Source organism: Lissotriton vulgaris, chromosome 3_2 (assembly GCF_964263255.1).
Source record: "Lissotriton vulgaris chromosome 3_2, aLisVul1.2, whole genome shotgun sequence".
NCBI lineage: Eukaryota > Metazoa > Chordata > Amphibia > Caudata > Salamandridae > Lissotriton > Lissotriton vulgaris.
The window spans coordinates 59274396-59300818 of record NC_141690.1 but is presented as its reverse complement, the minus strand read 5'-3'; the positions used below and the strand labels follow the sequence as shown (position 1 = coordinate 59300818).

The window sequence follows — 26423 nt, the reverse complement described above, 5'->3', positions numbered from 1 at the left end:
GGTCCCCACTGACACCCAGCAATCATTTACAGGGGGACTATTTACAGGGCAGGGCCAATCAGGCCGCTGCCAGGACCATCACTAGGTACAGATAGATAGTGAATGTTAACCCACCAGCTATAAATGCAAAACAGCCAGTAGTTACTGGTAAACTTAGAAATGTTACGTTAGCATAAGTCCCAGTAGGCATAAGCATGTGAACATCGGGGCATCCTCATTAACATTGGTACATTATTCATAAATCCTCCTTAGTCCTAAATCTCCTTTGTAGTAGGCATAGACTGAGAACCTCAGGTTAGGCATGGAAATACAGTATACACCACACCAACATAATAACCATTATTAAGTATAAAATGAGTACAGAGGCTTCATCAGCATGAAAACATAATTAGGATAACAAGACATTATGCATAACCGCATTGGGATGGGGCAAGACACATGAGCATGAATCAGTCGGCCTAAACATATGCATTTGGCATCATCCAATCATCCTTGCAGGCCATTAGGCATGTAAGTCCATAGTACGTTCTCATTGGTATTAGTACCTCAGGCATGAACCTGTGGGCCTAACCTCATTAGCATGGAGCATAATCATTAGGCCAAATCCCAACCGCATAACCACATTAACGTTAGGCATAACATCAGCGATGCAGACATTAAGAAAAAGCTGCACATATCATCAATGCCTTTTGGCACTGCCGCGCGTGGGAGCCCCCGTTCCTGGACTCTGAGAGAGAACTTGCCCCACGATGTAAGTTGGAGTCCCTCTTCTGGACTCGAATGCACAACTGCCCAAAAGAGAGTACTGGCACCCCAGTGCCCTGGGGGAGCCCCACTCTGGGACTCAGGAATGCAAAAATTATATGGCCCACACAGTGCCGGCCAGTTGGGGGCCCCCTATTGGGACACGAGGCTCAGGAAAAAGGCCTCCCGTTGCAGCGACCCGCAACTCCGACATCGCTGTGTAGCCCCCGGGGCACTGTGGCCCAGCCCATGGTGGGGCCCCCACAGGGGCTTCAAGACCAATGTGCCGTGTTTTTGCAGTTGCCCACTGCCAAGCAGGGCATCTTGGAAGACCAACACCACCTACTCTGGCCCTCTTAGAAGGACTACCAGGGGCGGACACCGATAATGTGCCCTGTTGCCCCCCCCCCGCCACCACCAGTCCCCTACGGAGCCCCTCACTCACCGGGACCTGTTCGGTCACCTCCGGTCTTCTTTCGGGATCTCCCTTGACTCGCCCCTGCTGTTACTTCAACTCGCAGGGGCACGGACCGGAGGGGTGGGCTCCCGCTCTAGTTTTTCGGCACCACAGGGCTCTCTTCACCCGGGCCACCTCACGTGGGGCTGGGACTTCTGGTTCAACTTGTGGAGGCTCCAATCCTCCTATCCGCTCCCACTTCCCGGCTCCGGCCGGCAGTGGCTTGCGTCTTGCGGCCCCGCCAACCACCAGGCGGGCTTCAAAGCTTCTGCGTCGGTCGCGCCTCTTCTCTCCGGGCCGCAGCAGTGCTCTTGGGGTGATTTTGAAAGGCGGGGTGGGCACCCGCCGCAAAGCAGTATCCAAGCGGGGTGGGCTCCCGAGTCATCAGGCCACCAACCGTGCGCACTCCCGCGGGGTAGGCTCCCGCTCTGGCCTAAATATAGATGGGTCTCTAATGCGGGTTGGGCTCCTGCTGTATTTTTAAACCGCAAAAGGGCGGCAATACGCGGGGTGGGCTCCCGCTTGTTCAAATAACACCAATGCGGCGATTTTGAAGTGCGTTTAAGATGTGCTCTTACTTGGGCTGCGGTACAAAAGGGGGTGGTAATGGACGGAGCATCTGAACCAATCAAACACTCACACCCAGTCAAAAGATCTGGGTTTAATCCTTCACCGTTCTTTAGCCCACTCTGCCACCCCAGTTCAGACATGGCTATATGCAAATAAGTCTGACCCTGTGCCTCATGGGAACAGTCCAGCCCGAAATGCCAAGCCATGCCTTCCCTGGACTGGAAACAAGCTTCCGAGGACCGGTTTCTGGCATTCCAGCCGTCTTCAGCCCAGCTTGCTTGAATCCAGTGGCAAAGTGAGCAAGGGACTCACGTCTGAGCATACCCTGCCACACTTATGGCAGCCAAAAGCGGTACAAAAGGGGGTGGTAATGGACGGAGCATCTGAACCAATCAAACACTCACACCCAGTCAAAAGATCTGGGTTTAATCCATCACCGTTCTTTAGCCCACTCTGCGAACTTTCTGCAATGGTGAAAATAACGATGCTTACACCATTGCACCGCATTTATTATTTTCCTCTCACACCACACATGGCATATACATTTCCTACCATGGGGGAGATGTTCCACAAAGTGGGGCGATATAAGCTTATGTAAGGTAGAAAGCACACACCCTTGGCACTTCTAACTAGCGCTAAAGTGTACAACATCCAACAACCACTCATTCCACAACAGCAAAAAGGCTTGGGGGAAGGCAAAAAAGTTCTGGATGACCTTGCAAGCAAAGCCAAGTCCAACAATCCTGTTTTGTACTGCTGAGAAAACAATTCTCATACTCTTCTTTTCAATACCTTATGCTTAAGTAACGAGCATAATTGCAGGCAGTTCAAGTTTTGAACACTCTTGAGAGCTTAGAGGGATCGCGGTTAAAGAGTCTACGGTGTGGCAGCAGATCGGAAACTGTAAGAGGTTCTTTGAGGTCTGGATCTGCCTTCAGTAATTTCACATCTACGTCGTTGAGCCAACTTAAGTTTCCGTATCTCACATAAAGAGCCAAATTACATAAGTTTTATACTTTGCATATGTATGCGCCACATATCTTTCATCTTGTGACCACTCTAAATTGAACAAAAGGTAATATTTACTTTTTTGTACAACACTTACTACCACTAATTTTGCTACTTCAAAGTGTTGTTAATAAGTACTCTTGCGTTCCGACTCTGTCCAATCTTAAACATATTTGTACCTTGATATTCAGAGGTAACACTGGAAATGCATGTTTAAGTCCAATACTTTGCGCCCCTTCTCTGTGTGTTTGCACATTCTTGGCAGTTTCTTTTTTGCTCATCTCTCTATAGTCCGGGGAATTATATGCAAACGCCTTCGGCTCAATACTTTTTTACATGTTTTTATTCTTTTGCTGTTGTGTCCTTGGCCCACTCTACTTCCTATTAGTTCACGTAGCACACCATGAGACCGTCCCTCGTCAATGTGGATGTCACACTAGGCAGTCGTATACAAGAGGTGAGAGTGTCTCCTCATAAGGTTAAAGCCCCAAGTTGTTGTCCCACTTGGACATGGATGTCAAATGTCGTGAAACATGAAGTTAGAAAATACACCACTCGGGTAGTTTTCTCCCTTCGAAAAATGAATGCCTTAGGGATCAGAATTGGGTTGCACTTATTGCATCAGATACTTCACTTTACTTCAAGATTACGCCTAGTCTTGTGAGGACTATACGTTTATTCTTAACCTGGGCAAGGAGGCATCTGTGCAGAAATGGTTGTTGTCCCAGGAGATGAATTTTGGTCTGTTAACGAAACTGCAAGCTTGGCCTTAGTCTTTGTGCATCAAGCACGCGACACAGGAATAAAAGTCACCACACTCCTTTTCGCAGGAAAGGCACTTTTCTTGAGCACTGCACTTTCTCCACCTGTTTATTTTAGCACCCTTTGATTTTTTAGAAAACCAATATAAAGTGAGGAAATATGAGCCACAATAGATGTATGCATTAAAGTGTTAACTTATAACATTCTGTCCAGATCAGGCCTGTAATCTTTATTTCTAATCAGTGTATGTGTGTAGCAAGTAATCGTGCAGTACTGCCAATCTAACTTGTTATCTAATCAAATATAATTCCATACTCTGTAGTAGTATATTTGTCTTTACCATACTTTTGGCTGCAACTAAACAGAGGAGCATATGTCCCTCCGGCATGCCTGCCAGCATACCTCATGGATACAGACTACAAGAGATTGTTGCTGAATGTTTGAAAAGCAAGCTCCGTGGCTGGAATACAGAAATGTAATGTAGTTTAATGTATGAATATTTTGTATGCCATGTGTCGCAGCGTTTGCTATCGCCTGTAAACATACATCTTGAACGTTTGCAATACGTTGTTGTTGCCTCAAAACCTCAGTAATATTATTTTCTTGACAGCACTACTCTTGTGTGTGATTCATCAGTACTCCGCTGACAGTGGTGAATGCAGGTCACGGTTTAGGAAGTGTGTCCCGAGAAGAGACATCAAGTTTCTTGAATGTGTATCGCTGCAACTTTGAAAAACGTTTTAAACAAAGTTTTAATTCTAAATGCACGTCAAAGGTTTAGAAGGCCATCATGAACAAATGGCACTTTATTAATGAAACAAGAACAAATATATCAGTATCCTTGATTCGTTTATATTGCCTTATTTCTAAATAGCAGCTATTCCATTACTTCTCTTTGTATAGTTCCTTAGAGAAGATATGAAGTACAAAGATGCATCCAGTAAACACAACCACCTTCACAGGGAGGACAAACACATCACAATTGAGGACCTTTGGAAGCGCTGGAAGACGTCAGAAGGTAAGAGCTCAGTGATGTGTGTTGACGTTTTTCAAAGTATTTTTTAAAAGTGAAAGTAAATATATCTAAAAGGGATCTATAACACCATGATCGCAAATGCGGCAGTAAATTCTGATCCTTTTTGAAACCTGTTAGTGAAAGGATCGCAGTTCTGAGCACGGTGATAAACACTAATCACCCGCAGTTAACGCCATGATGAACTTTGGCTGCACAAACCTGTTAAAATTTACATTGGGAAAATATGGAGTAAAATCCTGTACAATCTGATAGAACCATCTAGCCGCAGATGTCTTACCTTTGAATTTCCTAGGTGTCCGACTGGATCTGGAAGATTTTTCTGCGAGCAAATCCCTTGCGCTTATGATGTCGGTCATCTCTGCGTGACATCGTCTGTCTCGTGTTTGCCATTGTGATGTCCAAGTCACCTATATAGGTTCCATCTCGGTTCCTTGACGTCCGTTCTTTTATTTCCGCTCTAGTTAGTTCAGATCCTTTAAGAGAGCTACCCTCTCTCACTTTTTGACAGGTTCTTTTCGGTTTTGTTGAACTTTTTTTGGTGTGTAGGATATCCAAGAAGACTTCTGTATTCAAGTTGAGTGGCGCCGCCATGTCTGTAACAAATCCACATCTGGTTTGTCTTTGCTGCCTGAAGCATGACCACGAATCGAAGTTGTGCTCCGATTGCCAGACCATTGCTCCGGAAGCTTTGAGGGAGCGGTCGCTAAAGCTACTTCCGGCCTCGCGCCAAGTTTTTCGCCCCAGAGGACTCGTTCCATGGTCCCTTAGTGAGGAAGTTCCAGGCACTGCTCCAGGAGCCCTAAGGCTTCATCCTCCCACTCAAAGCCTTCGTGTCGGTCAGGTAAGAAGCATAAAAAAACACAAAAAGTTGAAGCGCGCTTTAACTTATCCCAGTCAGTCGGCTGACACAATGGAGAATTCTTGGTGTTCTAGAGCTCATTCGGCTGAACATGTGCCGGGGTCGGCTCCGCGCTTCCCCACCTTTCCGTGAGCCAGAGCGACCCCCGCCCAGCTCAAAGAATTCTGACGCCATGTGCCTCATATTTGGGCAGCCTGACCCTTCTGACGCGCCTTCGGGCCTTGAAGACTCAGAGGTGGCTACATTGTGTTCTGCACCAGTGGCTTCGGCGCCGATCACCCCCTAATAGATATGGTAATGGATCCAGACTAACTACGGTCTTACCACTGCAACTTTCCCCTGCGCTGGCTCTTACACCGAGACTCCTGACGCAGCCAGCCTCATTCTCATCCCCAATGAGCCAGAATAGCACCTTCCAATGCAGATTCCGGCGTGTTTCAACGCTGATTCCAGTGCCGACAAAACCCTTTGATCCTAGGTCAGTTTCTCAGCATTATTCTGATGGGCTAGGGAGATTGGGAGGGGTTCTGGACCCTTTACAAAACTTGCCAGAGCAAGAAATGTACTGGTATGAGGAATTGGGTGAGCCCAGTGGACTGGACACCTCCAGATTCTGGTCTGCTTTCTCCCCTGCCGTGGCTACAGAGGACAGAGCTTCATACACTGTGGTGGTGCAAAGGGCAGCCGAGCTCCTGGACCTTCAGCTCCCTTCTGTGGCAGTCAAGACGAACATCTTGACAGAGGTCCTGCATCCGGGTGTCTCCTCCTTGGAACCCCCTTTCAAAGAGGCCTTGACTGATGTCCTACTGGGAACCTGGTTGAAGCCCAGCACAGGGACTCCTGTTAATAGGACAATCGCCCGCCGCCATTGCCCTCCCCATGGTGATGTAAATTTCCGCACCACCCACCCGCCCTCTGAGAGCTTGGTGGACGAAGCTTCTACATCACAGGAGCGTTACTTCTGCAACCCTGGACAGGGAATCCAAGATGCTGGATAGTTGGGGCAAGAGCATTTTTTCTTCCCTCAGCCTTGCATTGCTGTCCGTGAACACTGCATGCCTAATGGGCCGTTACTCCTACTCCTGTGCTGCCACAGGTACCAGAGGAGGCCGGGCCAAACTCTCCCAAGCATTATCAGATGGGAGAGATGTTAACCATTCATTGTGGTCTTCACACCACCGACTCGCAGGGCAGATGTTTTTTTTTACGGTGGCTGTTAGATGCCGTACCTGACTGAGAACTTCTGGCTTTTCTGCGGATATCCAGGCTTTCCTCATAAACATGCCCTTTGATGGCACCCGCCTACTCTGAGACAAAGCAGATATGGCCCAAGAAAGCTTAAAGGACTCACGGGCTATGGTCAAGGCTTTGGGCCTCTCAGTGGTCACACGTCCCGTCTGCTTTTCGCCCTTTTTCGTGGCTACGGAAGTGGCTGTTCCTGTCATACCCCAGCCATAATGCCGCCCAAGTTCAACAACCTCTGTGTGGCCCTGGGCACAGCACCACTCTTTGGGTGGGGCGACCAGAGGTCGAGTAAGTCCGCACCCTCAGCCTCCAAACTTTCCTAGCCTGGCCCTTCAAGATCATGGGCAGCCAGTTGGTGGCAGGATCAGCCATTACCTCCACCACTTCCAAAACATCATGTCTTAACCCTCCAGTCTAAGGCAAACCTCCTGCAGTCGCTGGGGTTGTCTAAAAACATGCGAAAGTCAAACCTGACTCCCTCTCAAGCGCCCTCTTTCATCTGAGCTGTTCTGGATAGAGTGTTGTTTCAGGCCTATGTTCCAGAGCTGCGAGTCCAGGATGTTCAGTTTATGATACAGATGTTTATGCCTCTATCCTAGATTTTAGTGAGAATGACTGAGGCTGCTGGGCCTCATGGCCTCCTGTATACTGCTTGTGAAATATGCCAGATAAGCATATGTGGGTTCTGCAGTGGGACTTTAAGTAACAGTGGGCGTAGCATCAGGATAATAACTCTGACATGGTTCAGATCTTAGATGGAACTGCACATGACCTGCAGTGGTGGCTGACCAACATCGATTGGGTCAGAGGCAGACCCCTCTCCCTTTCCCAACCAGATCACACTCTAGTTACAGATGCATCACTCATGGGATGGAGCGGCTTTCTGGGAGCGGTGGAGATCAGAGGACTCTGGTCTCCAGCGGAATCTGACTCTGCGCCAACTTGCTGGAGCTCCGAGCAGTTCGCTTGGTGTTGAAAGCCTTTCCTCCTTCAATCGAGCGAAAGCTGGTTCAAGTGATCATGGACAACACCATCGCCATGTGGTACTCCAACAAACTGGGCACTGCGTCTCTGGACATGGCTTGAAGAGAAGGGCATATCCCTGGTGGTCCAACACCTGGCAGGTTCTCTGAATGCCAGGGCAGACAAACTCAGCTGTCGATACCTAGCGGATCATGAATGGTGTCTCCATCCGGAGGTGGGGCAAGGTCTTTTTCAGCAGTGGGGATAACCTTGGTTAGAACTGTTTTCCTCTGTAGGTAACAGTTTTGCCCATTGGAGTTTCCAAGATGGCTTTTGCTCAGAGACACTTTTGTCTCGAGTGGAGCTCAGGCCTCCTATATGCCTTTCCGTGCATACCACTCCTGCCCAGTGCTCAAGAAGATCAGGAGCGCCGGGCCCAAGTCATTCATGTGGCTCTGTACTGGGCACGGAGAGTCTGGTATTCCGAGCATTTCCAGTTGAGTATCGATCCTCCGGTAAGGCTACCTCTTTGGGAGGATCTTCTGTCACAGCAGCAGAGGAGGGTCCCCCACTCAAAGTGATCAACTCTATTCCTTCTTGCATGGAGATTGAGCAGTGGCAGTTGATAGGATTCGATCTTCCTCCCAAAGTCTGTAATATTTTGGCAGCCAGGCATCCCTCTACCAAGACCATGTATGCCTTCTGGTGGCACAAATGTGTAAAGTATTGTACTGATAGATCTAGTGATCCACTTTCTGCTTCCCTATCTCGCGTCCTATTTTTATTTTCACCCTTGCCCAGCAGGGCTCTGCTCAGGGCTCTCTCAAAGGGTACCTTTTGTCTCCATCTGCCTTTTTGAGGCTGCCAGGCCAACCCTCCTCATCTAAACCGCCTATTGTAAATAGATTTCTCAAGGTTCAGAACAAACAATCAGCGCGCCCCAAGTTGTGTATATATAACCAATATCTTCAGCTGTGTTGCCAAATTCCACCTGAGGCCTTGGTTTGAACCTAAAGCTCAGACTCCTATTCAATTTTCTTTAAAATATTCCTTTTATTCACATCTTTCTCTCTTATACTAAAACCAATTCTTCAAAAGTAGCCAAAGAATCGCCAACGTGTTTAGTCTCTTACATGAGACTTCTTCAAGGCTCCTTGATTGGGTTTCTTGAAATTAATCGAAGCACTCCTGAAGAGATCATTCATCAGTGAGTAACTTGGTTATCAGTATTGGACAGTGTGGTTACTTCAGGTTATTTTATGAATGGCCACAAGCTGATTAACCTTCATGGTCTTGTAGTATCAATTTGTTTCTTCAAAAACATGCCTTCCAGGTAGAGAACGAGATATGTTGAATATGATCAACGAATATGATGTTCATAGTTCTACTGGTTTGAGGTTGATAGGGCTGCTTGTGGTTCTTTGTGACCTTCAAGGTACAGGTTTCTTCAGCTGTCCATTAACAGGTGATCATTCTGGTGTGTTAACAGCAATTTGACAATTTTTTTATTGACTGTATAATTAATTCAAATCATTACAGTAAAAGCGACAAAGCAGCAATTCTTGTATATAAAAAGAATAGATACATAAAAGGCTAAAGTTAAAAGCTAATGCTAAAATCAGGACTATGATTGGTTACTTCATTTGCATGCATGAAATATTCTGCTCCGATGGCTGAGTCCCGCATGATTAACCATTCCCCAACTTATGTGCTTTGAAATTAGTCTATTGTTGGTGAGCGCATGAGCTGATCTCAATGGTACATTAGGTTTCTTACTAGGTATTTTTCTTTCTTGGAAGGGGGCATGCGAATGGGGCACAGTCAATGCTACTACGTGGGTGGATCCTGTCCACTTTGGCCCACTGCTTTTAAGGCCAGCCTGATTTGGTGGATTAATTTCGCCAGTCTTGCCAAGATCATTGTGCTGGTGATGGACAGACATAAGGCTGATGCTTCGCTGCAGGACTTTATGTTCTTACTGATGCAAATCGGGCGCAGCAGTCGCCGGCGATCATAATTGAGGTTCGGGCAGCAGCAGAGAAGGTGCAACCAGGATTCCTTCTTGTAGGTGCACAATCTGCAAGTTATGGATTCCCCTCTTCGCGCCCAAACGGGATTGAAATCAGCTATCCCCAGCATGGTCAGCCTCATATATAAAATTTTGCTTCGGGTCTGTGTTGTGAGGGACTCACTTAAATAGGGTTGTGCTGTTCCTGCCGTGTATGAATTATTTAGTGAGTCCAGGTGAGGGCTTCGGCGAAGAGTTTTGAAGTCAAGGTCGAAGGAAATTTCGCACACTTGTCTATTAATGGCTTTCTTCCATGCGTTCAGGGGGATGTCCTGCCATGGCATGCATTCTTCCTCGATCTTCAATACTCTGATTGCCTTTCCCAGCCTATTGTGCCATTCCGAGCCTGGCCACTCGAAGATAGATCTCAAATGATTTTTTAAAGAGTGAGCCGGAGCCCTTAATATTCATAAGTATAGCTTTATGATCTCCCCCTGACATATCAGGTCTGCTCTTGCAAGGCCGAGCTCCAGTCTTAGTCTAGTTTTTCTTGCCGACCTTGGTATATGTAGCACCGACTTATATGCCTTGGCTTGGGCTACATTAAGAAGAGAATCCAGTTTCCTAGGGAAGGCTAGGTGACCGTAGCTGATTGCTGGAAGGAGCTATGCTCTAAGAGCTATCAGGATAGGGCTGGTGGAAGGGCTAATCAGGTTCTGGCTTAGTTGTCTTAATGCGTGGGTGACCTTGTTGGCTTTAAAGCTCTGCTGATTTATATGTGCATTCGCCTTGGCTCGTTCCGTGAACCAGACCCCTAAGTAGTTATATGAAGCCAACGAGTTAATTAGATCGTTTCCCAGTTGCCATTGTGCTTTCTTTTTCCGTTGGTAGGACCCAAAGATGACGACCTTGGTTTTCCCTTGGTTAGCAATCAAGTTGTTTGCGATGTTAAAGCTATTTAGAGCATTTAATGCTCTTTGTAGTCCCACCTTTGTATGGTCCAGTATGACTGTATCGTCGGCGTACTGTAGAACGGGAAGCCTCACACTTCCTAATCTTGGAGGTATTAAGCTGGCTCCTTTTAATGCCTCTCCCAGGTCCGCCGTATATAAATTAAAGAGGGTGGGGGCCAGCATGCACCCTTGCTTCAGCCCGTTCTCTGTGCTTATTTTGGGGGAGACTGTGCGGGCACTTGTTTTGACCCTCACCCAGGTGTCCTTGTGTAATGACCTTATTGCCTTCAAAAGATTTGGAGGGATGTCCCACTTTTCTAGTTTCCACCATAATCGTTTTCTGACTACTTTGTCGAAGGCAGTGCTATAGTCCTCAAAGCAGCAAAAGAGTGGAGGGTGGTTCTTCAAGGTTGCCTGGCCTGAGATGTGTGCTAGCGCCAAGACATTGTCCATTGTTGATGCCTGTGACCTGAAGCCAGTCTGGTACATGGGTATTGTTTCTCTCTTCTACCCATTTTTCTAGATCGTTCAATAATAGGCGAGCGTAAGCCTTGGCTTCCAGATCTAACAGGGCAATAAGCCAGTAGTTTGACGGCTTTAGACGATCTCCTTTTTTGAAGATTGGGACAAGTATGGAACCCCTCCAGGACTCAGGAGTTGTTGCTGTCGAGAAGGTGTAGTTGAAGAGCGGAGTCAGGAGTTCGGCCCAGAACTCCGGTGCCTGTTTAAAAACCGGTTCAGAAAAGGGGGGTGGTGATGAACAGAGTGTCTGAATTGAGCAGACCACTCTTACCCAGTCCAAATATCAGGGCTTGATCCATCACCGTTATTTATCTCACTGCACCATCCCAGCTCAGAACCTGGCTATATGCAAATCAGTCTGTCCCTGGCCCAGTGCATCATGGGAACAGGGTAGACTAAACTACCAAGCCAATTCTTCACCAGAAAGGAGACAAGCTACTGGGGACCGGTTTCTGGCATTTCAGCCTTCTTCGGCCCGGCTTGCTTGAATCCTGATGGTGCAGTGAGAAAGGGACTCATGTCTGAGTATACCCTGCCACACCTATAGTGGCCAAAAACGATTCAGAAAAGGGGGTGGTGATGAACAGAGTGTCTGAATTGAGCAGACCACTCTTACCCAGTCCAAAGATCAGGGCTTGATCCATCACCGTTATTTATCTCACTGCACCATCCCAGCTCAGAACCTGGCTATATGCAAATCAGTCTGTCCCTGGCCCAGTGCATCATGGGAACAGGGCAGACTAAACTACCAAGCCAATTCTTCACCAGAAAGGAGACAAGCTACCGGGGACCGGTTTCTGGCATTTCAGCCTTCTTCGGCCCGGCTTGCTTGAATCCTGATGGTGCAGTGAGAAAGGGACTCATGTCTGAGTATACCCTGCCACACCTATAGTGGCCAAAAACGATTCAGAAAAGGGGGTGGTGATGAACAGAGTGTCTGAATTGAGCAGACCACTCTTACCCAGTCCAAAGATCAGAGCTTGATCCATCACCGTTTTTTATCTCACTGCACCAACCCAGCTCAGAACCTGGCTATATGCAAATCAGTCTGTCCCTGTTTCCTTCCCAGTATAAGAATTGGCTTGGTAGTTTGGTCTGCCCTGTTCCCATGATGCACTGGGCCAGGGACAGACTAATTTGCATGTAGCCAGGTTCTGAGCTGGGATGGTGCAGTGAGCTAAAAAACGGTGATGGATCAAGCCCTGATCTGTTGACTGGGTATGAGTGTTCTGTTTAATTCAGATACTCTGTCCATCACCACCCCCTTTTCTGATTCGTTTTGTCCACCATAAGCGTGGAAGGGTATACTCAGATGTGAGTCCCTTGCTCATTGCACCATCAGGATTCAAGCAAGACCGAAGACGGCTGTAATGCCAGAAACCGGTCCCCGGAAGCTTGTTTCCTTCCCAGTATAAGAATTGGCTTGGTAGTTTGGTCTGCCCTGTTCCCATGATGCACTGGGCCAGGGACACACTAATTTGCATGTAGCCAGGTTCTGAGCTGGGATGGCGCAGTGAGCTGAAAAACGGTGATGGATCAAGCCCTGATCTGTTGACTGGGTATGAGTGTTCTGTTTAATTCAGATACTCTGTCCATCACCACCCCCTTTTCTGAATTGTTTAAAAACCGGTGCTGGAATCCCGTTAGGCCCCGGGGCCCCATCATTCCTCAAGCTCTTGATGGTTTTGATGACCTGTTGGGTATTTACCCAAGTTGGTAAAGTATCATCTACAACGGCCGGGGATCTATTTTCCATGGGGGCCATGCCTGGGCTCAAAATTGAGGCTCCTGGCTTTGTGCCACTCAGTTGCACCGGCTCTGCAAGCTCCACTTTGTCACTTGGTGGGGCTTCCTCGGTGGAGACTGTTACATATAGCTGCTTCACGTGTTGCGTCCAGTCCTTTTCTGCAACCCCATTTCTCGTGATGGGCCTCGGTTACTTTATGCATCTTCAGAGTCGTGCTGAGTTCTTTTGTTGAAGCAGGGAGAAGACTTTGAGCCACTTGCTTTCCAAGTCAGCTTTTTTGTGTTCCCAGACCTTCTTCCTGAGGGATGCCCTCAGTGAGGCAATTGATGCTCCCTCTGTTTGGGAGCGTCCTCTTTTCTTGTCTGCAAGAGCTTTGCGCAACAGTCTTTTATGGTCGCGTATATCCTGTGGAAGGGTACTCCCTTAGTCTAAATGGCCCGTTTGTTCTAGGGTTTTGGAGTTTGGGGTTCCCAAGCTTAGATTGTAGATCCTCTATTATTTTATCCCATCCATTTATGAGTGGGAGCTCGCTCGATAAACTGCCTTCCTGTGCCTGGTCCAGCCATATTTGAAGTGTGCTGTTGGTCTTTTCTGACCATTTAATTCTCCGCAGGGCACTATGCTTCTCCTCCCCACTTGACTTCCCAATGGATTGGTAGATGGTAGCAGGCGGTACGTCCAGCTGAAATGCTGCTCTTAGTGGCCTGTGGTCGCTTTCCTTCCTGTCTTCAACTTCAAAATCATCCATTCTTGCCACCAGCTCTTCGCTAATCATGACGTAATCTATTCTTGAGACATCCCGGAAAGTGGGCTTAGGCTGCCAGCCGGCCGAGCAGGCTTTTTTCAGGGCGTAGGTGGATATCAGCTTGTGATTGTTGAGAAAGTCGTGCAGGGAAGCAGCCCTGCCTGAGCCCCAGGGAGATGTTTCGGTTTTGTACAGCAAGGATGACCTGGAATGTTTTGTGCTTGTTTAGCAGATCTTCTAGTTTCTGTACCAGTGCCTCCAGCTGGTCTTTCACTAAGGTCTGTGCGGGATTGATGTAGCAGTTTATTACCAGTAGACTCGTTGGGTGTTTATTGAGACTCAAACCTCTTATCTGTACAGCATGCAGACCAGGGAAGTTCAAGTTGATAGAGGTGACTGTGAGGGCACACTCATGTTTTATAAAGACTGATAGACCACCGGCTGGACGGCCAAATATATTTCTTTTTACAGCTGGTATTTGATGTTCGTAGTACTCTGCCAAAGGAGTGATGGACAAGGCCCACGTTTCTTGGAAACAAATTATGTCTCCGCTTTCCAGGAGCTGCTTCTGGTATTTATTTTTGCCGATTTTGCTGATCCCTGCAATGTTCCATGAAATTATGGTTAATTGCGGCTTTGACGTTGAACCGGACTCGGTGTCTCCTCTGGCAGGCTGGCTTTTCTCATGGTTAGGGATGCTGTATACTCCTTCTTACGAGTCCCTTTTGGTCAGGGAAGGGGGAGGTGGTGCGGATGACCCGTTGGTTGTTTAGGCAGGAAATTCTAATGCCCATTTGATCCCTTTTACCCGTCTGGTTTCTATCTTGGGGGCCCGGACTGTTTATCCCGTGCAGGACCGACCAAGTAGCCTTTCTCCCTCTTTCCGGGGCCAGAACATGTGGATATTTTGGAATCGGCAATATCTGAACTTCAATGCCCCATTCGGCAAATCGGGTGAAGTTGTTCACAACGGCTTGTTGTGTTGCTTTATTCTTCAGTCCCACTACTGAAGAGTCACCATGTGTGTCCCCCTTCATGCTCTGGAATTTCACCCATTCTATGTCCCCTGTGCCTGTCTTGTCTAGGGTGTCCAGGTGTTTGAACAGGCGTAGGATGTTACTCCGGTCGAGGATATCGTGGTTTCCCGTGCTCGAGAATCTCGGTGTGAAGACCACCTCGTGGACAGCTTCTGATGCTGCCGGCGTTTGTACTCTTTCTTCCTTTTCTGTAGCAAACACTGCTGAGGTTGGCTCTTTGTTAGAACTTCCTTGGTGGCTTGGAGGAGAACTTCCTTGAGACCTTTTATTTTGGCCGTTGTTCATCCAAGTGGCGGGCTGGATCTGCGTACTTGGGTTTAATTGATTTAAAATAACCCCTTGCTGCTTCTTTGTTACCAGAGTTATCTGAGATGGCGATTCTATAGGAAGTACGTTTTTTTCAACCATTGAATGGATGTCAGTGAGGTGATTTTGTCTCACCTGTGACTTTTGGTCCTTCGCGTTGGAGATCCATTGTTATATTGTTTGTTTGTGTTGAGCTTCCATTGTCAAGGAGACCGGGGAGGCACTGTTACCCCAGCTTTTGTCTGTAAATATTGGATACAGCTGGGTTGCTTTGGTGCCCCCTTTTAAGGGCGGTTGATTGATTTTCAAAAGCTGGGATTGTCTCACTTTTAGCTTTGTTTTTTTCTGTTGTTTCTTTAGCTTCTTTTTTGCTCTCCTTGATAATGACAATTCCTGCGTATCCGTTGCGCGTGAGATATGTTCCTGCTGGACTGTTCCAGTATCATCGCTGTCTCCAGGATTTGGGCTTTGTGGGTCTTTAGATGCTTTTGGGCTACTGTCTAATTTGCAGTTCATGAGCTCTGTGCTTTTGCCGTCTTCAGCTGTGTTCTGCTGTCCGAGTGGAACCGCAGGTAACTGTGTCTCCCTCGAGATGGAACTATTGTACTTCTCCCGTTCTTCTTCGTTGTTAGGAGTCGGAACCGCCATGCTCCGTTTCGCTATTTCCACTATATCTGCTAGGACCTCGGAAAGGGAGGCCTATTTCTCGATGAGAGTGGAACAGCAACAGGAGCAATCACCCCGTTTGAAGTCCGCAAATTCGGAGATCTTATCTTCAAGGGCCTCCACCTTGGAGCTTATATCTGCTAAGCGCCCAGCAATGGCTTGTAGAAGATCTATTTGCACTTCCATCTTTGTTGATTGCCATAGAAGAGCTTTGTTGGTGCCACTATTAGTCTCAGTCAGGAATGATTTCTCTGGAGTCACATCTGCGCTGCTGTTGCAAGCGAGATAGACGATTTAGTATTAGGTGCCCATGGGGACGTCAATGGCCAAGATAAGTTTGGAGTTAGGTCCAGGGTTCGTTCGTCTTTTGTTCCAGACTATGGAGGAGTAAGATTGTAGACTCCCCTGCCGCTAGGGCCGGGCAGTCAGGCTGGGGGGCCGTTGATTTAGAGTGTTTGGATTCATCTTGGAGGTCGCTTTTCACCGTAGTCTGAAGGTATGGGCCAAGGTCATTGTTCTGATGGATTTGGGCTGTTGTCCTTACTCTAAGGCCTCCTATGGGTGTTGCTGTTTCAATGGCTTTGCTGGTTGTAATGTCCAGCCCGTTGTCTGTGGGCAGAGGTAGAGTTCCACCCCTAGGTTGGCCTACAGATTGCATTGGGTAAAGCTGCTCTTGGACATCGCTGGCCATTTCCTGGTTAATCCTATGTATTTCACATGTGGCAGTCTCATCCTTAGATTTGCTGGAAGAGAGAGGCAAAGGTCTGCTGTGGTTGTTAGTACTGCTTTCTTGGGCTGGGCATAGAACTTCAGGGGAGGCGTCCCGGTTAGTATCTTGATTGCTGCTTAGGGGGTCTATTTTCTTGAGAAATTTTCTGATCGAACCCCTTTGGTCGACCTCTTGCGGTTTTTCATTTAGGCTATCTGTAAGTAATTTGCTCCTCGTGACTCTGGTTGATGGCGAGTTGGTCGGCGGATGCATCGTGGGGCTTTTTTCCGGGGTCATAAGCAATCGTCCCTTCTTTTTGAGGCCCATGTGACAGGAGTCCTTCTGGGGATTCGCTTCCCTCTAACTGGCAGCTGCTCAGAGACCCAGCCCCTGATGTCCCCCGTAGCCTGTTTGTTTCTTGTCAGGCTCTCCGCTCTGTCCGCTCTCTCCCCTCTTGTTTTGTGGAGGAAGAGGGGTCTGTCGATTTTCCTTTGGGGTGGTACTTGGGAAGGATGGCGGAGATGGGCGGGTGCTCCCTGTTCCTCACCTGGGCCAGTGCAATGGGATGGGAGTGAAAGTGGTGGGGGGCTGGCGGGTCTACATAGGGGTGGTATGGGCAGGCGTGACTCACAATACAGGACTCCGTGGCCGTAACATTCCTGTCTTAAGCTCCCTCTTGATGCTGTAAGCGGCTAGAGGCCGCTGCACTTGCTGTTGCGCCAACCACCCCTCAAAAGAAAAAGGAAAAGGAGCGACCCCTCTGTGGGGGCCACGAAGCCGTGTCCGCTGAGGCGGCGTGCAGGCTGGAAGCGGGGGCGCAGAGGAGCCACGCACCTGCGGGGCCGCACGCCTCCGGGGGTCAGCAGAGCGATAACCGGTGCCAGGCTTAGACTTGGGCGGCTCGGGAGAATTGCAGCGCGTATCCAGCGCTCGGACTCACCCGGCTTCCGAATGTTGTGCTGCTCCTCTCTGCTCCACACGGCGGCCACCATCCGCGGCTCCGGCGGCTACACGGCTTCGGCTTCGGCACGAGGGTTCCCAAACAAACGCAGGCACGGGCTCCTCCGTGTGGTTGTCCGTCTGCCTCCAACGCTCGGCGTCCTCTGCCGCCACAGCCTTCGCCCGAGAAGCCTCTCCCGCACTTCGCCTCTAACACCAAAAGTGGACTGGAATCCTCACCGGATACAGAACAGCGTAGGAGTTCCTTCCACAACTCTTGGACCCAGCACATAAGTGTACTCAAGGGATAGGTGAAGGACAAGCTGCTCTCAAACTCATAATAATGTATTTCAAGCAATCAGCATTTTAGTCCACAAAAGTGGCTCAACTCAGCATTTTCTTTTATGGTAAAGGATTAAATAAACAGTGAGGCCATAAGTGCTGTATGGGTTGAAGGTTGTTTCTGACCCGTTGATCCTCTTAACCCAGGCCTTTCAGTTTTCTTGCTGGAGTTTAAGAATACATGCAAAGGCAAATGTGGGTGCTTCTGCTGAGGTCTCATTTCGTGGATTTCTTCTTTAGTGTGTTTAGAGACACGGTGTCTAATACCTTATCACTTGTTCAGAATCATGTTTTCGTGACCATACATGCATATGCCTCTGACCTATCCATGGAGAGTATGTCTTTGTGTGAGAAATAGCCAAGTGTGCTGTTAAGTCTTTTTCACCACCATGGTCCACCTCTGCGGCCCTTATTTCTTACTACACTGTGGTGCTATTTTAGGCATACAAATGAAGTGCTGGGTTACTACCTGCTACATTTATTGCTGATCCTTGGAAGAAGGTCAGAGAAACAGAGATTAACCATCACCAGGATTCCTAGACACTGAACTCTTATTGTAGACTGTCACATTGATGAACTAGACACTCATAATAGTGGCTGCAGGTAGTAAATCTATAAATTGTCATTGTTTTACAGTAATTGTTATGTTCCATATAGGCACCCCAATATAGATTTAGGTAACAACCTAACCTCTCCCCTATGTTTCCCCTGCCATTACACTACATAACAGTGCTTGGGACTGACCTTTTACCTAGTGACTGTACTGCCAACAGGACGTGGGGTTTTCCTGAAAACTAGCCTCATTCATTATGCTTAAGGATTCTTGGAAACTTAGCAGGACTACCATCTCCTGCATAATACCCAAGTATGAGGGTCATTCCTTCCGTCATCCTAAGTCCGACATGACCTAGGAAGGGAGATCCCCCGAGGGTACCACTTTGGGTATATAAACACCATATGTTTGCTGAGGCAAAGAGAGGAGAAAAAGGACTTAAATGCTGACACCACACTGACTCAAGACGCTGAGGTTTCCGCATGCAGACACTCCAGCTCGCAGTGGTCTGACATCCCTCGTGTCTCATACTTCAGGTAATAGGGTTGACTTTATTTTAGAGGGGTTCTTGGTTCTATTCCTACGTGCATGCTAGGTATACTTGGGTACATCTAGTTAGAGTTGCATCATAGGAGTACGCATTATTACTGTCATGTATTTTTATACCTGCCTCTATTCTTTGTTTTAGCACCATGATAGAAATCTACCATCATTTTACTCTGTTGGTGCTTATAATCATTTATAGTTATTTCTGTCTAATGGTTGTTTCAGCAACCCTATTTTACACTAGGATGACGCTGGTTCAATAAATGCTTATTGAAAACGTCCCCACTGGTTATTCGGTGCATCTCTCTGAGACAAAGTAAGCACAAGTGACTGAGCGAAAGGAATCGCACTGTTTCCACGATCCCTGATAGGACAGAGCTGTCAAGTTCGATAGTTGCCAATAACTATTCTCTCCTTGGTAAGAGGGGTTTCTAGTGGCACAGTGAGCTAGCTGGTATGCAAGCAAACATACCCGGTGGGGGTGTCTGGAATCAGTCTGGACCCCCAATCTCACAGTCTGTAGTCTAAATGATCAGATGCTATATAGGTTTATAGGAACTACACGACATACTATTATTTATTAATGTGTGTGTTTATAGGACCTATAACTTATATCTATTTTGGTTTTCAGAAAAGATGGGTATTATGCATTGTAAAGGTTTGGCATTAGCAAACTTTGAATTAAAGATTACAGATATGTTGAGAAACTGCTCCAGATTATAAACATTTCATAACGTCAGGTGGAAACTATGTTTTTAGGTAATTTTAGCATTACCTTAAAAAGCAACTGTACTTAATTTGCACACGTTGTTCTGTTGCTTCTATTTTTATGTTGGAATTTCAGGAGGCCATTATTTGATAACTTCTAAATCGAATTAGACCTATTTAACTACCCCCACTGTTCTCTGCATTTTCTAAATAATGGAATAAACTGAACATGTTTGCCATGATGGCATTCATAGTTGGCGATTATTCATTTTCTTTCAACAGATAAAGTTTTGTAACCTGTATGCGGCCCAATTTTTTTTCTGCTTCTGACGGTGGAAGTTTGCACTGGACAATTAATCCTCTCTTGTGCGCCGTCACCTCCTTTCCTGCACTTTAAGATAAGGAAGGGTAGGGCGAGAACGGGGTTTTCTTGGACAATTGACATTGCCTGGCTTCAACACATTTACATCCCTAAGGTAACATGCTTCCTGGCCACAAGTAATTAAATTAAAGCCAGTGTGTGCATTTCTTAACATCTATTTTTGGAAGCCGTCTTTTAACTCGTTGCCGTTGATGTAGTCTTTAAACCCAACTTTATGCATAGTATTCGCTTACAGGCAAGGAGAGGTTCTTCCAAAAAACATTGTACATTCTAAAAATGGATAGCTGTAATTCACTCTGTGTTTGCTATATTGATTATTAGGCATGCACTTCTGAAATATTTGTTTTGTGTGTATTATGTAGCACCAAAATGGTCCTCTAGTGGTCAAATTGTTAGATCTAGCCTTTTGGAATGCTTACAAATATCCATGGAAGTTGAACATTGGCGAGCTAGCATGTGTACTACAGAGATTATGCATTGGATGTGTAATTAGGTGGAGGTTCTTGCTTTTGACAGGTACCTTGAGGTAGAGATATAACGTGTAATTTTGTCTGTTGCCTTGTATAGAGGAGGTTCCTACTTATAAAGGACACCTAGCATTAATTGGTTGCTGCAATCCTTCTTATGTCATACTTGTCAGACATGTCAAAGCAGTTTTAAAAAATGTATGTTGTCTATGGGTTTGCTGTATATATGAGGGAAGGCTAAAGAACACCCCTGAGCCCTTAACCTTGTATTCCTTGCGTAGTGTTCTCAAAGTATTTCTAGAATTGCAGAAAATGATATTCAGTTACTTGAGTCTGTGATACCTTTGTCTTCAAAAATACGCATTATTTGTAAACTAGGCATACATTTTGGAGAAACTACTTAATTTATTTCAGGGTAGCATCAATTTTCAGATATTTAAGCAAAATGTTGTGATGAACAGTATCATAGCCTGCAGAGGTTGGTGATTATTAATGCTGCTTGATGTTTGTCTTGGGATATCTGTTTTCATAAGTGCAGTGCATGTTCTTTCAGCAAGTCTGAAATGACTCGCAGTCATGTACCATTGTAGTGTTTCCAAAGCTGCTGAACTTGCTTGATAAGTATTTTGCTACAGTTCTTATCGTGTAAAACTGCATAGTGGTAAACATGTACCTTTGTGGTCATCTGTGAGGTTTTTCATATGTTAAAGTGCTAGATGACTGAATTGTTCACAGAGACTTTGAGAAGGTACAGTTTCTTGGCATCTGTTGATAAAGTTTTTTTCAGGGTTTCTATGTTATGCACTAATAACAATTAATATTTTATTTTACATGTGTAGGCGTAGATTATCTTCTGGTAGTTACCAGTAGGTAGTTATTGTTAGATCTGCTTCTCCATAGACTGAGCGTTTTTTGGTTTGCTAATAACTTTGACCTTGTTTGACGAATCTCCACAAACTTTTCCAAAAAGAAAGTTCATCCACTTCTGCTCCTCCCTGGAAAGTTTAGGGATGATCTGTACAGCAGGCGCTGAGATAAAGGGGGAGGGTCCCTAAACAAGAAATATCCTGACTTGTTTTCCATAGACTTCTTTAAGACCAGTTTTAGCAAAAACTGCTGAATGGAATTCACCAAATTCAGCAGGAAGCTAGATCTTGGTCTTCAGGTTCTGTTTGTGATTTGGTGTAAATCCGTTCAGAAGTTTATAAGAAATTGATAGGTAAAAGATTATTGTATATTTGCCAGTTAGGCTCGCGAGAGTCCTGTGAGGGTGGTATAAATAATATAGGCTTGTAATTGGCTGATAAGCCTGTTTTCCCATGAGCATTCACATTCTCTCAGGAGCGGGATGTTCTTGTGAGACTCGCGAGAGAGAGTGCTCGAATTGGCTGGCTGTTGGAATGTTAGAAATGAAATGACCTTACCCTTTCTACACACATCCTTATCTGAGAGAGAGGTCTCAAAAGAGAGGACAGTCCATCCACACATCCTACTACATACACATGTCATCTGAGAGAGGTGTCAGCAGAGAGTGTGATAAAGCATGTGTGGAGGGACTGGCCCTCCACACATGCTTTATCACACACTCGTCATTTGAGAGAGAGAGATCTGAAAAAGGAGACACCAGTCTATCCACACACTCTACTATGCACGCAGGTCATCTGAGCTAGAGGTCTCAAAAGAGAGGGCAGTCCCTTCCCACACCCTACTATGCACATCCGTCATTTCGGAGAGTGGTATAGAACGAGAGGCCAGTCCCGCCACACACCCTACCGTTCATATCTGTCATCTGAGTAATTAATTTGAAAGGAGAGGGCAGTCCCGTCTCACACTGTAGTGTGGACACCCATTACCCAAGAGAGGATTCTCAGTAGACAGGCTAGTCTCTTCCATATACTACAATTTACTTGGAATTGTGTGCGATCCCACAAGAGTCTTGCAAGAGTAGTGTGCAAGCTTAAGGGAGTGAAACTTGCTGCGTGAGGCCGGTCCCTTAAGCATCTCGTTAGAGCCGCATGGGAACTTACTGGGCCTGCCAACAGGTGTTGTATGATCGCATGAGAGTCCCGCAAGACTCAGAAATATATGAATGGATTCTGGTACTCGTTCCGGAGCTTGCAAGAGTCTCTAGAGATTTTTAAGCATGGGAAAAAGTTGGTAACCGTGCAAACAACATACATGATAAAAGTAAAATACTAATTAATGTCTGAACAAAACATATATTATAAAGTTATTCTGCCATATCTACTCACAAAAAGAATGAATTTTCTTTAAAAACAAATCATACAAATTAATTGAAAAAAACATAGTTTAAAGCAACATTATAGGTAGGTGTAATAAAAATAACTGTGTTCGTTACAAAGCAAAACTTGGAAATTCACAGTGATCCAGCGCTCCTAATGAAAAACTGTCTCACAAACGCTACTCATCTCCACAATACTCACCATTAATCATGAATCACTACTAAGGCCCATAAACTAAAGAGACAATTTTTGAGCGACTGAATCATGTGACCTAATTAAACTAATCTATTCACAAACTATTTACAAAATTATATACAACTGCAGTTTATCATTTCTTACCATGGTTTTTAATCATATGACATTTAATTAAGTCACTAAGGCGAATGGATCTAATACTGATAACTAGACCATGAATAAACAAGACCAGCTTGTCATTTCAAAAATCTAATTTTATAGCTTTATTTTATTCAAGAAAAGAGCATTTTTATTCAAAAATCATTATTTTATTAACAAAGTGAAAGCATCATTCAAGGAAAGGCTTATTAGACTGACATTTTAAAGGTAAATCAATTAGCATGAATTAAAGCAAAAGATAAGTTTCCATTCCCTAATTTCTATCTCCCTGACTAAAACTCTCTTCACCTAAAAGAATATTCATTAAAGACTGCTGTCCTTACGTGCGCCAAAGTGTCCAACAGCACGTCACACCCTTCAGGAATCGGAAAGTGAGGAGAGATTCCCTCCTCCCCATGGGCCAGGTTTTATACCTTTCTAACTAGCTAAAGTAACTAAATTCTGCCTTCTTTACCATAAATCCAAACTTGCTATTGGCTAAGCCGTGTCAGTCCATTAGGTCATTCTTACATTTTATCCAAGTCCGGGCTTCACATTAGCCCTATTGTCTCTTTCTTCGATGACATTTGGCTTCCTCAGAAATTATACTTTCTCGTTCGAGTACTGTCTTTTCAGTTCCTAACCTAGGCAGACATTCGCAGATCCTGTCCTTGGGCCTTTACTCCGAGAGCACATTTTATTCAAGCAAAGTCTTTTATTCAGCAAATATTTCCATTACACAATGCAAGGCTCCACTCTGGACAAGATTTCTTTCACGTCTGCTTCTGTCAGCCATATTTTTCTCGAGCCACTTTTTAGGCCTCACTTTAGAATCTATTATTAAACAAACACAAGACATCAATTAATTAAAGAATTGAGACCCATTCTGTTACCCGCCCCCCTTCTAATTATTAACCGGGTTAATTATGTTACCTAGCCGAAGCACATATAGCAGCATTTATATTAACCTTCTTCTTTTAGGCCATAAGGATTCTCCACGAGCTTTTGCCACAGAAAAGACATAACATAACATAAGCACATCAATAGCCACATGCCATTTAATTAAACAGCCGCATTTAATACTGACAAAGACAATAGACAAGGTTAGTTTACACACTTGCGATTGCAACAAAGAGCCTACAAATTAGTCCCACATGTTTTTCTGTGTAAATGCATTTTTAAAACTAATGTTGATTTAATAAATTCAACACACACTTTTTAATACGATTACATTTGTTATGGAAGTTTACCTTCGCAAGTATGAACAAAAATTAATTCAACAACTCGCTCCATCAACAGAAAAAGCAAAGGTTAAAGTAACGTTATAGTTAGGTGAATTTCTCAGTGACAAAGTCACTAAAAAATGTAAACAAAAAAAAAAGCACAAAAATTCAGATAGTATAGTTAGTAACCCTAATTATATCTTACTTCCCCACCATTCTCTGCTTACAAACTCACATAGGACATCACTCATGACATTTTCTATGACATCATTGATATTTCAAATGACATTAATGATGATATCAGCTAATGAACGTGCAAGTTTATTACAGTTTACATAGTGGCGAGTAATTACCATAATAAATCTGCGTAGTTTTGTACAGCTTGGGTTCAGCTGTTTACAAAACGAGTGTGCTCCTAATGCACCATAGATGTGTAGAAGTATTAAACATGTTATAAATGTGTGCATTCAATAATAACTCTGTGAAAGTGACTGTTGACTTGTATTCATTATCCTCCACATAAGTTTTTGGTTATGCAGAAAAAGTTTGCAACTGTAGAAAGCTTCTACATGTTAGATGTAAACTTTTGTAAGTAGTCTTGAGTTAGTGGAAAGAATCATGTCAGCATGATAATGTGTACTTTACGTGGAAGTGTGTGCGCCTCGGGTACTAACGGACCCCCTGTGGGCAAGCATATTTACTTTAAGACCTTGTGCAGCGCCCACAAGATATTGTACTCCCAGGCCCCCTTCACCCCATCCTGCTCACCCTTGTATATTCTTACCAACCCCCTAGTCCCTTGTTAGATTTATAAGCACAGGTGCACCACATATAGGAATTGTACAAACTAGGTCACAAGTTTGATACAAGAGAAACCAAGAATCAATTCCAAAAAACTGTGTTTATCAAAAGGGTCTTTTCTTTATTGGTTCATTAGTCAAAGAGACACAGCCGACGCGTTTCGTCCCATACGGGACTTTTTCAGGGCTGTATTGTAACCAAAAAAAAACCATAGAAACAGAACATTAAACTTATGAATCATCTGTCAACTCAGCCGAGTTACAAACAATTACATATTTAAAAATCTAAAAACATCCGAATGTCTGTGTTCCTTTGTCTAGATCATGTCTTCTATATCAAGTAGGAGAGATATGACATCAGGCCTCAACAATGGTCAAAGCTTTCACAAACCCCTTGTGAAAAGTGCAGACTAGGAATATCATTAACTATTGCCATCATTCACAGGGCATTGTCTAGTACATGTAAATTGACAAATACAATGTAGCTCTATTTGGCGTGCTCACATCAGGGTTATCATATCACTGTATTTAGGGGTACAGGAATGGATTTTAATGCACATATATATGAATTTGGAAAGACAGTCCCAAAATGTTCATATCAAGAATTTGTCATGTTTTTTAAAATAATTCGATGCATCCGATAAACGCATATCCGAAGGAATCATGTATACAGTATATAGACCATGTCATGAGAGAAGCAAGAGTAAAGGGAAGATTTAAGCTAGGAAATGCATACTGAGCCATGACGTGATTGCAGGCAGAGCATTTAGGATTCAATAGTAGTTATAAAAGATGTGTGGAAACCTACCAAAAATCAAATGAAAAAGCTCCTTAGATGTAGCAGCAAATCGTTAGAGATGAGCACGTGCGAAGCCAATAGTTGTGTTATGTACAGACTCAAAATATCTATATCAGAAAATAAAAATAAAAAGAACAAGAGAATGTTTATTAGTTTAAATGTGTCTTTGTTCATGTTGAATAGCCAGGGCACGAAAGGGATGTGGGAAGGAAATGTAAGGGAGTACACTTACTTATAGATGCACGTTATGTTCACAAGGGAAACCCAATTTCTGTAAGTATAACGACGAACGGCAAATTTGAACTGTGAAAACAGGAGAGTAATGTATTTAATATATATATTATATTGTGGAATATGGATGTCCACGTTGCCAGATGGTCTAACATTGTTAAAGTACTATTTGAAAATGGGAAGAGCATTATTCTTCATTACTTGCTCCAAATCTGAATTGTCGTCACATAAGAATTCCCTATGCAGGCTTAGCAACCCCTAGAGGGAGCTGCCGAGACGTCTACAGTGCAGAAACGCTTAGTTTAAGATTTTTTGTGCATCGAAATAACAGGCATGCTTATCTAAATGCTTTTCAAAGTAGGCGAACTAGTGTGGTAAGAAGTCGCCATGCTCATATGAAAGAGCAAACACCCAATGTCACTCGTAACCTGGCGGTATAAATGCTTTTAAACTTCGCAAGTATGAACAAAAATTCATTCAACAACTCGCTCCATCAACAGAAAAAGCAAAGGTTAAAGTA

The 26423-nt window shown here is 45.0% G+C and overlaps 1 protein-coding gene across 1 annotated transcript in view; it reads left to right on the top strand.

The window, feature by feature from the left end:
* STIM2 (stromal interaction molecule 2) overlaps positions 1–26423 on the top strand; it is a 493142-nt gene that overhangs the window by 320140 nt on the left and 146579 nt on the right. The window contains exon 3 of the mRNA XM_086964004.1: positions 4445–4559. Coding sequence (XP_086820130.1) covers positions 4445–4559 — 115 coding nt within the window. The remainder of the gene's footprint in view (positions 1–4444; positions 4560–26423) is intronic.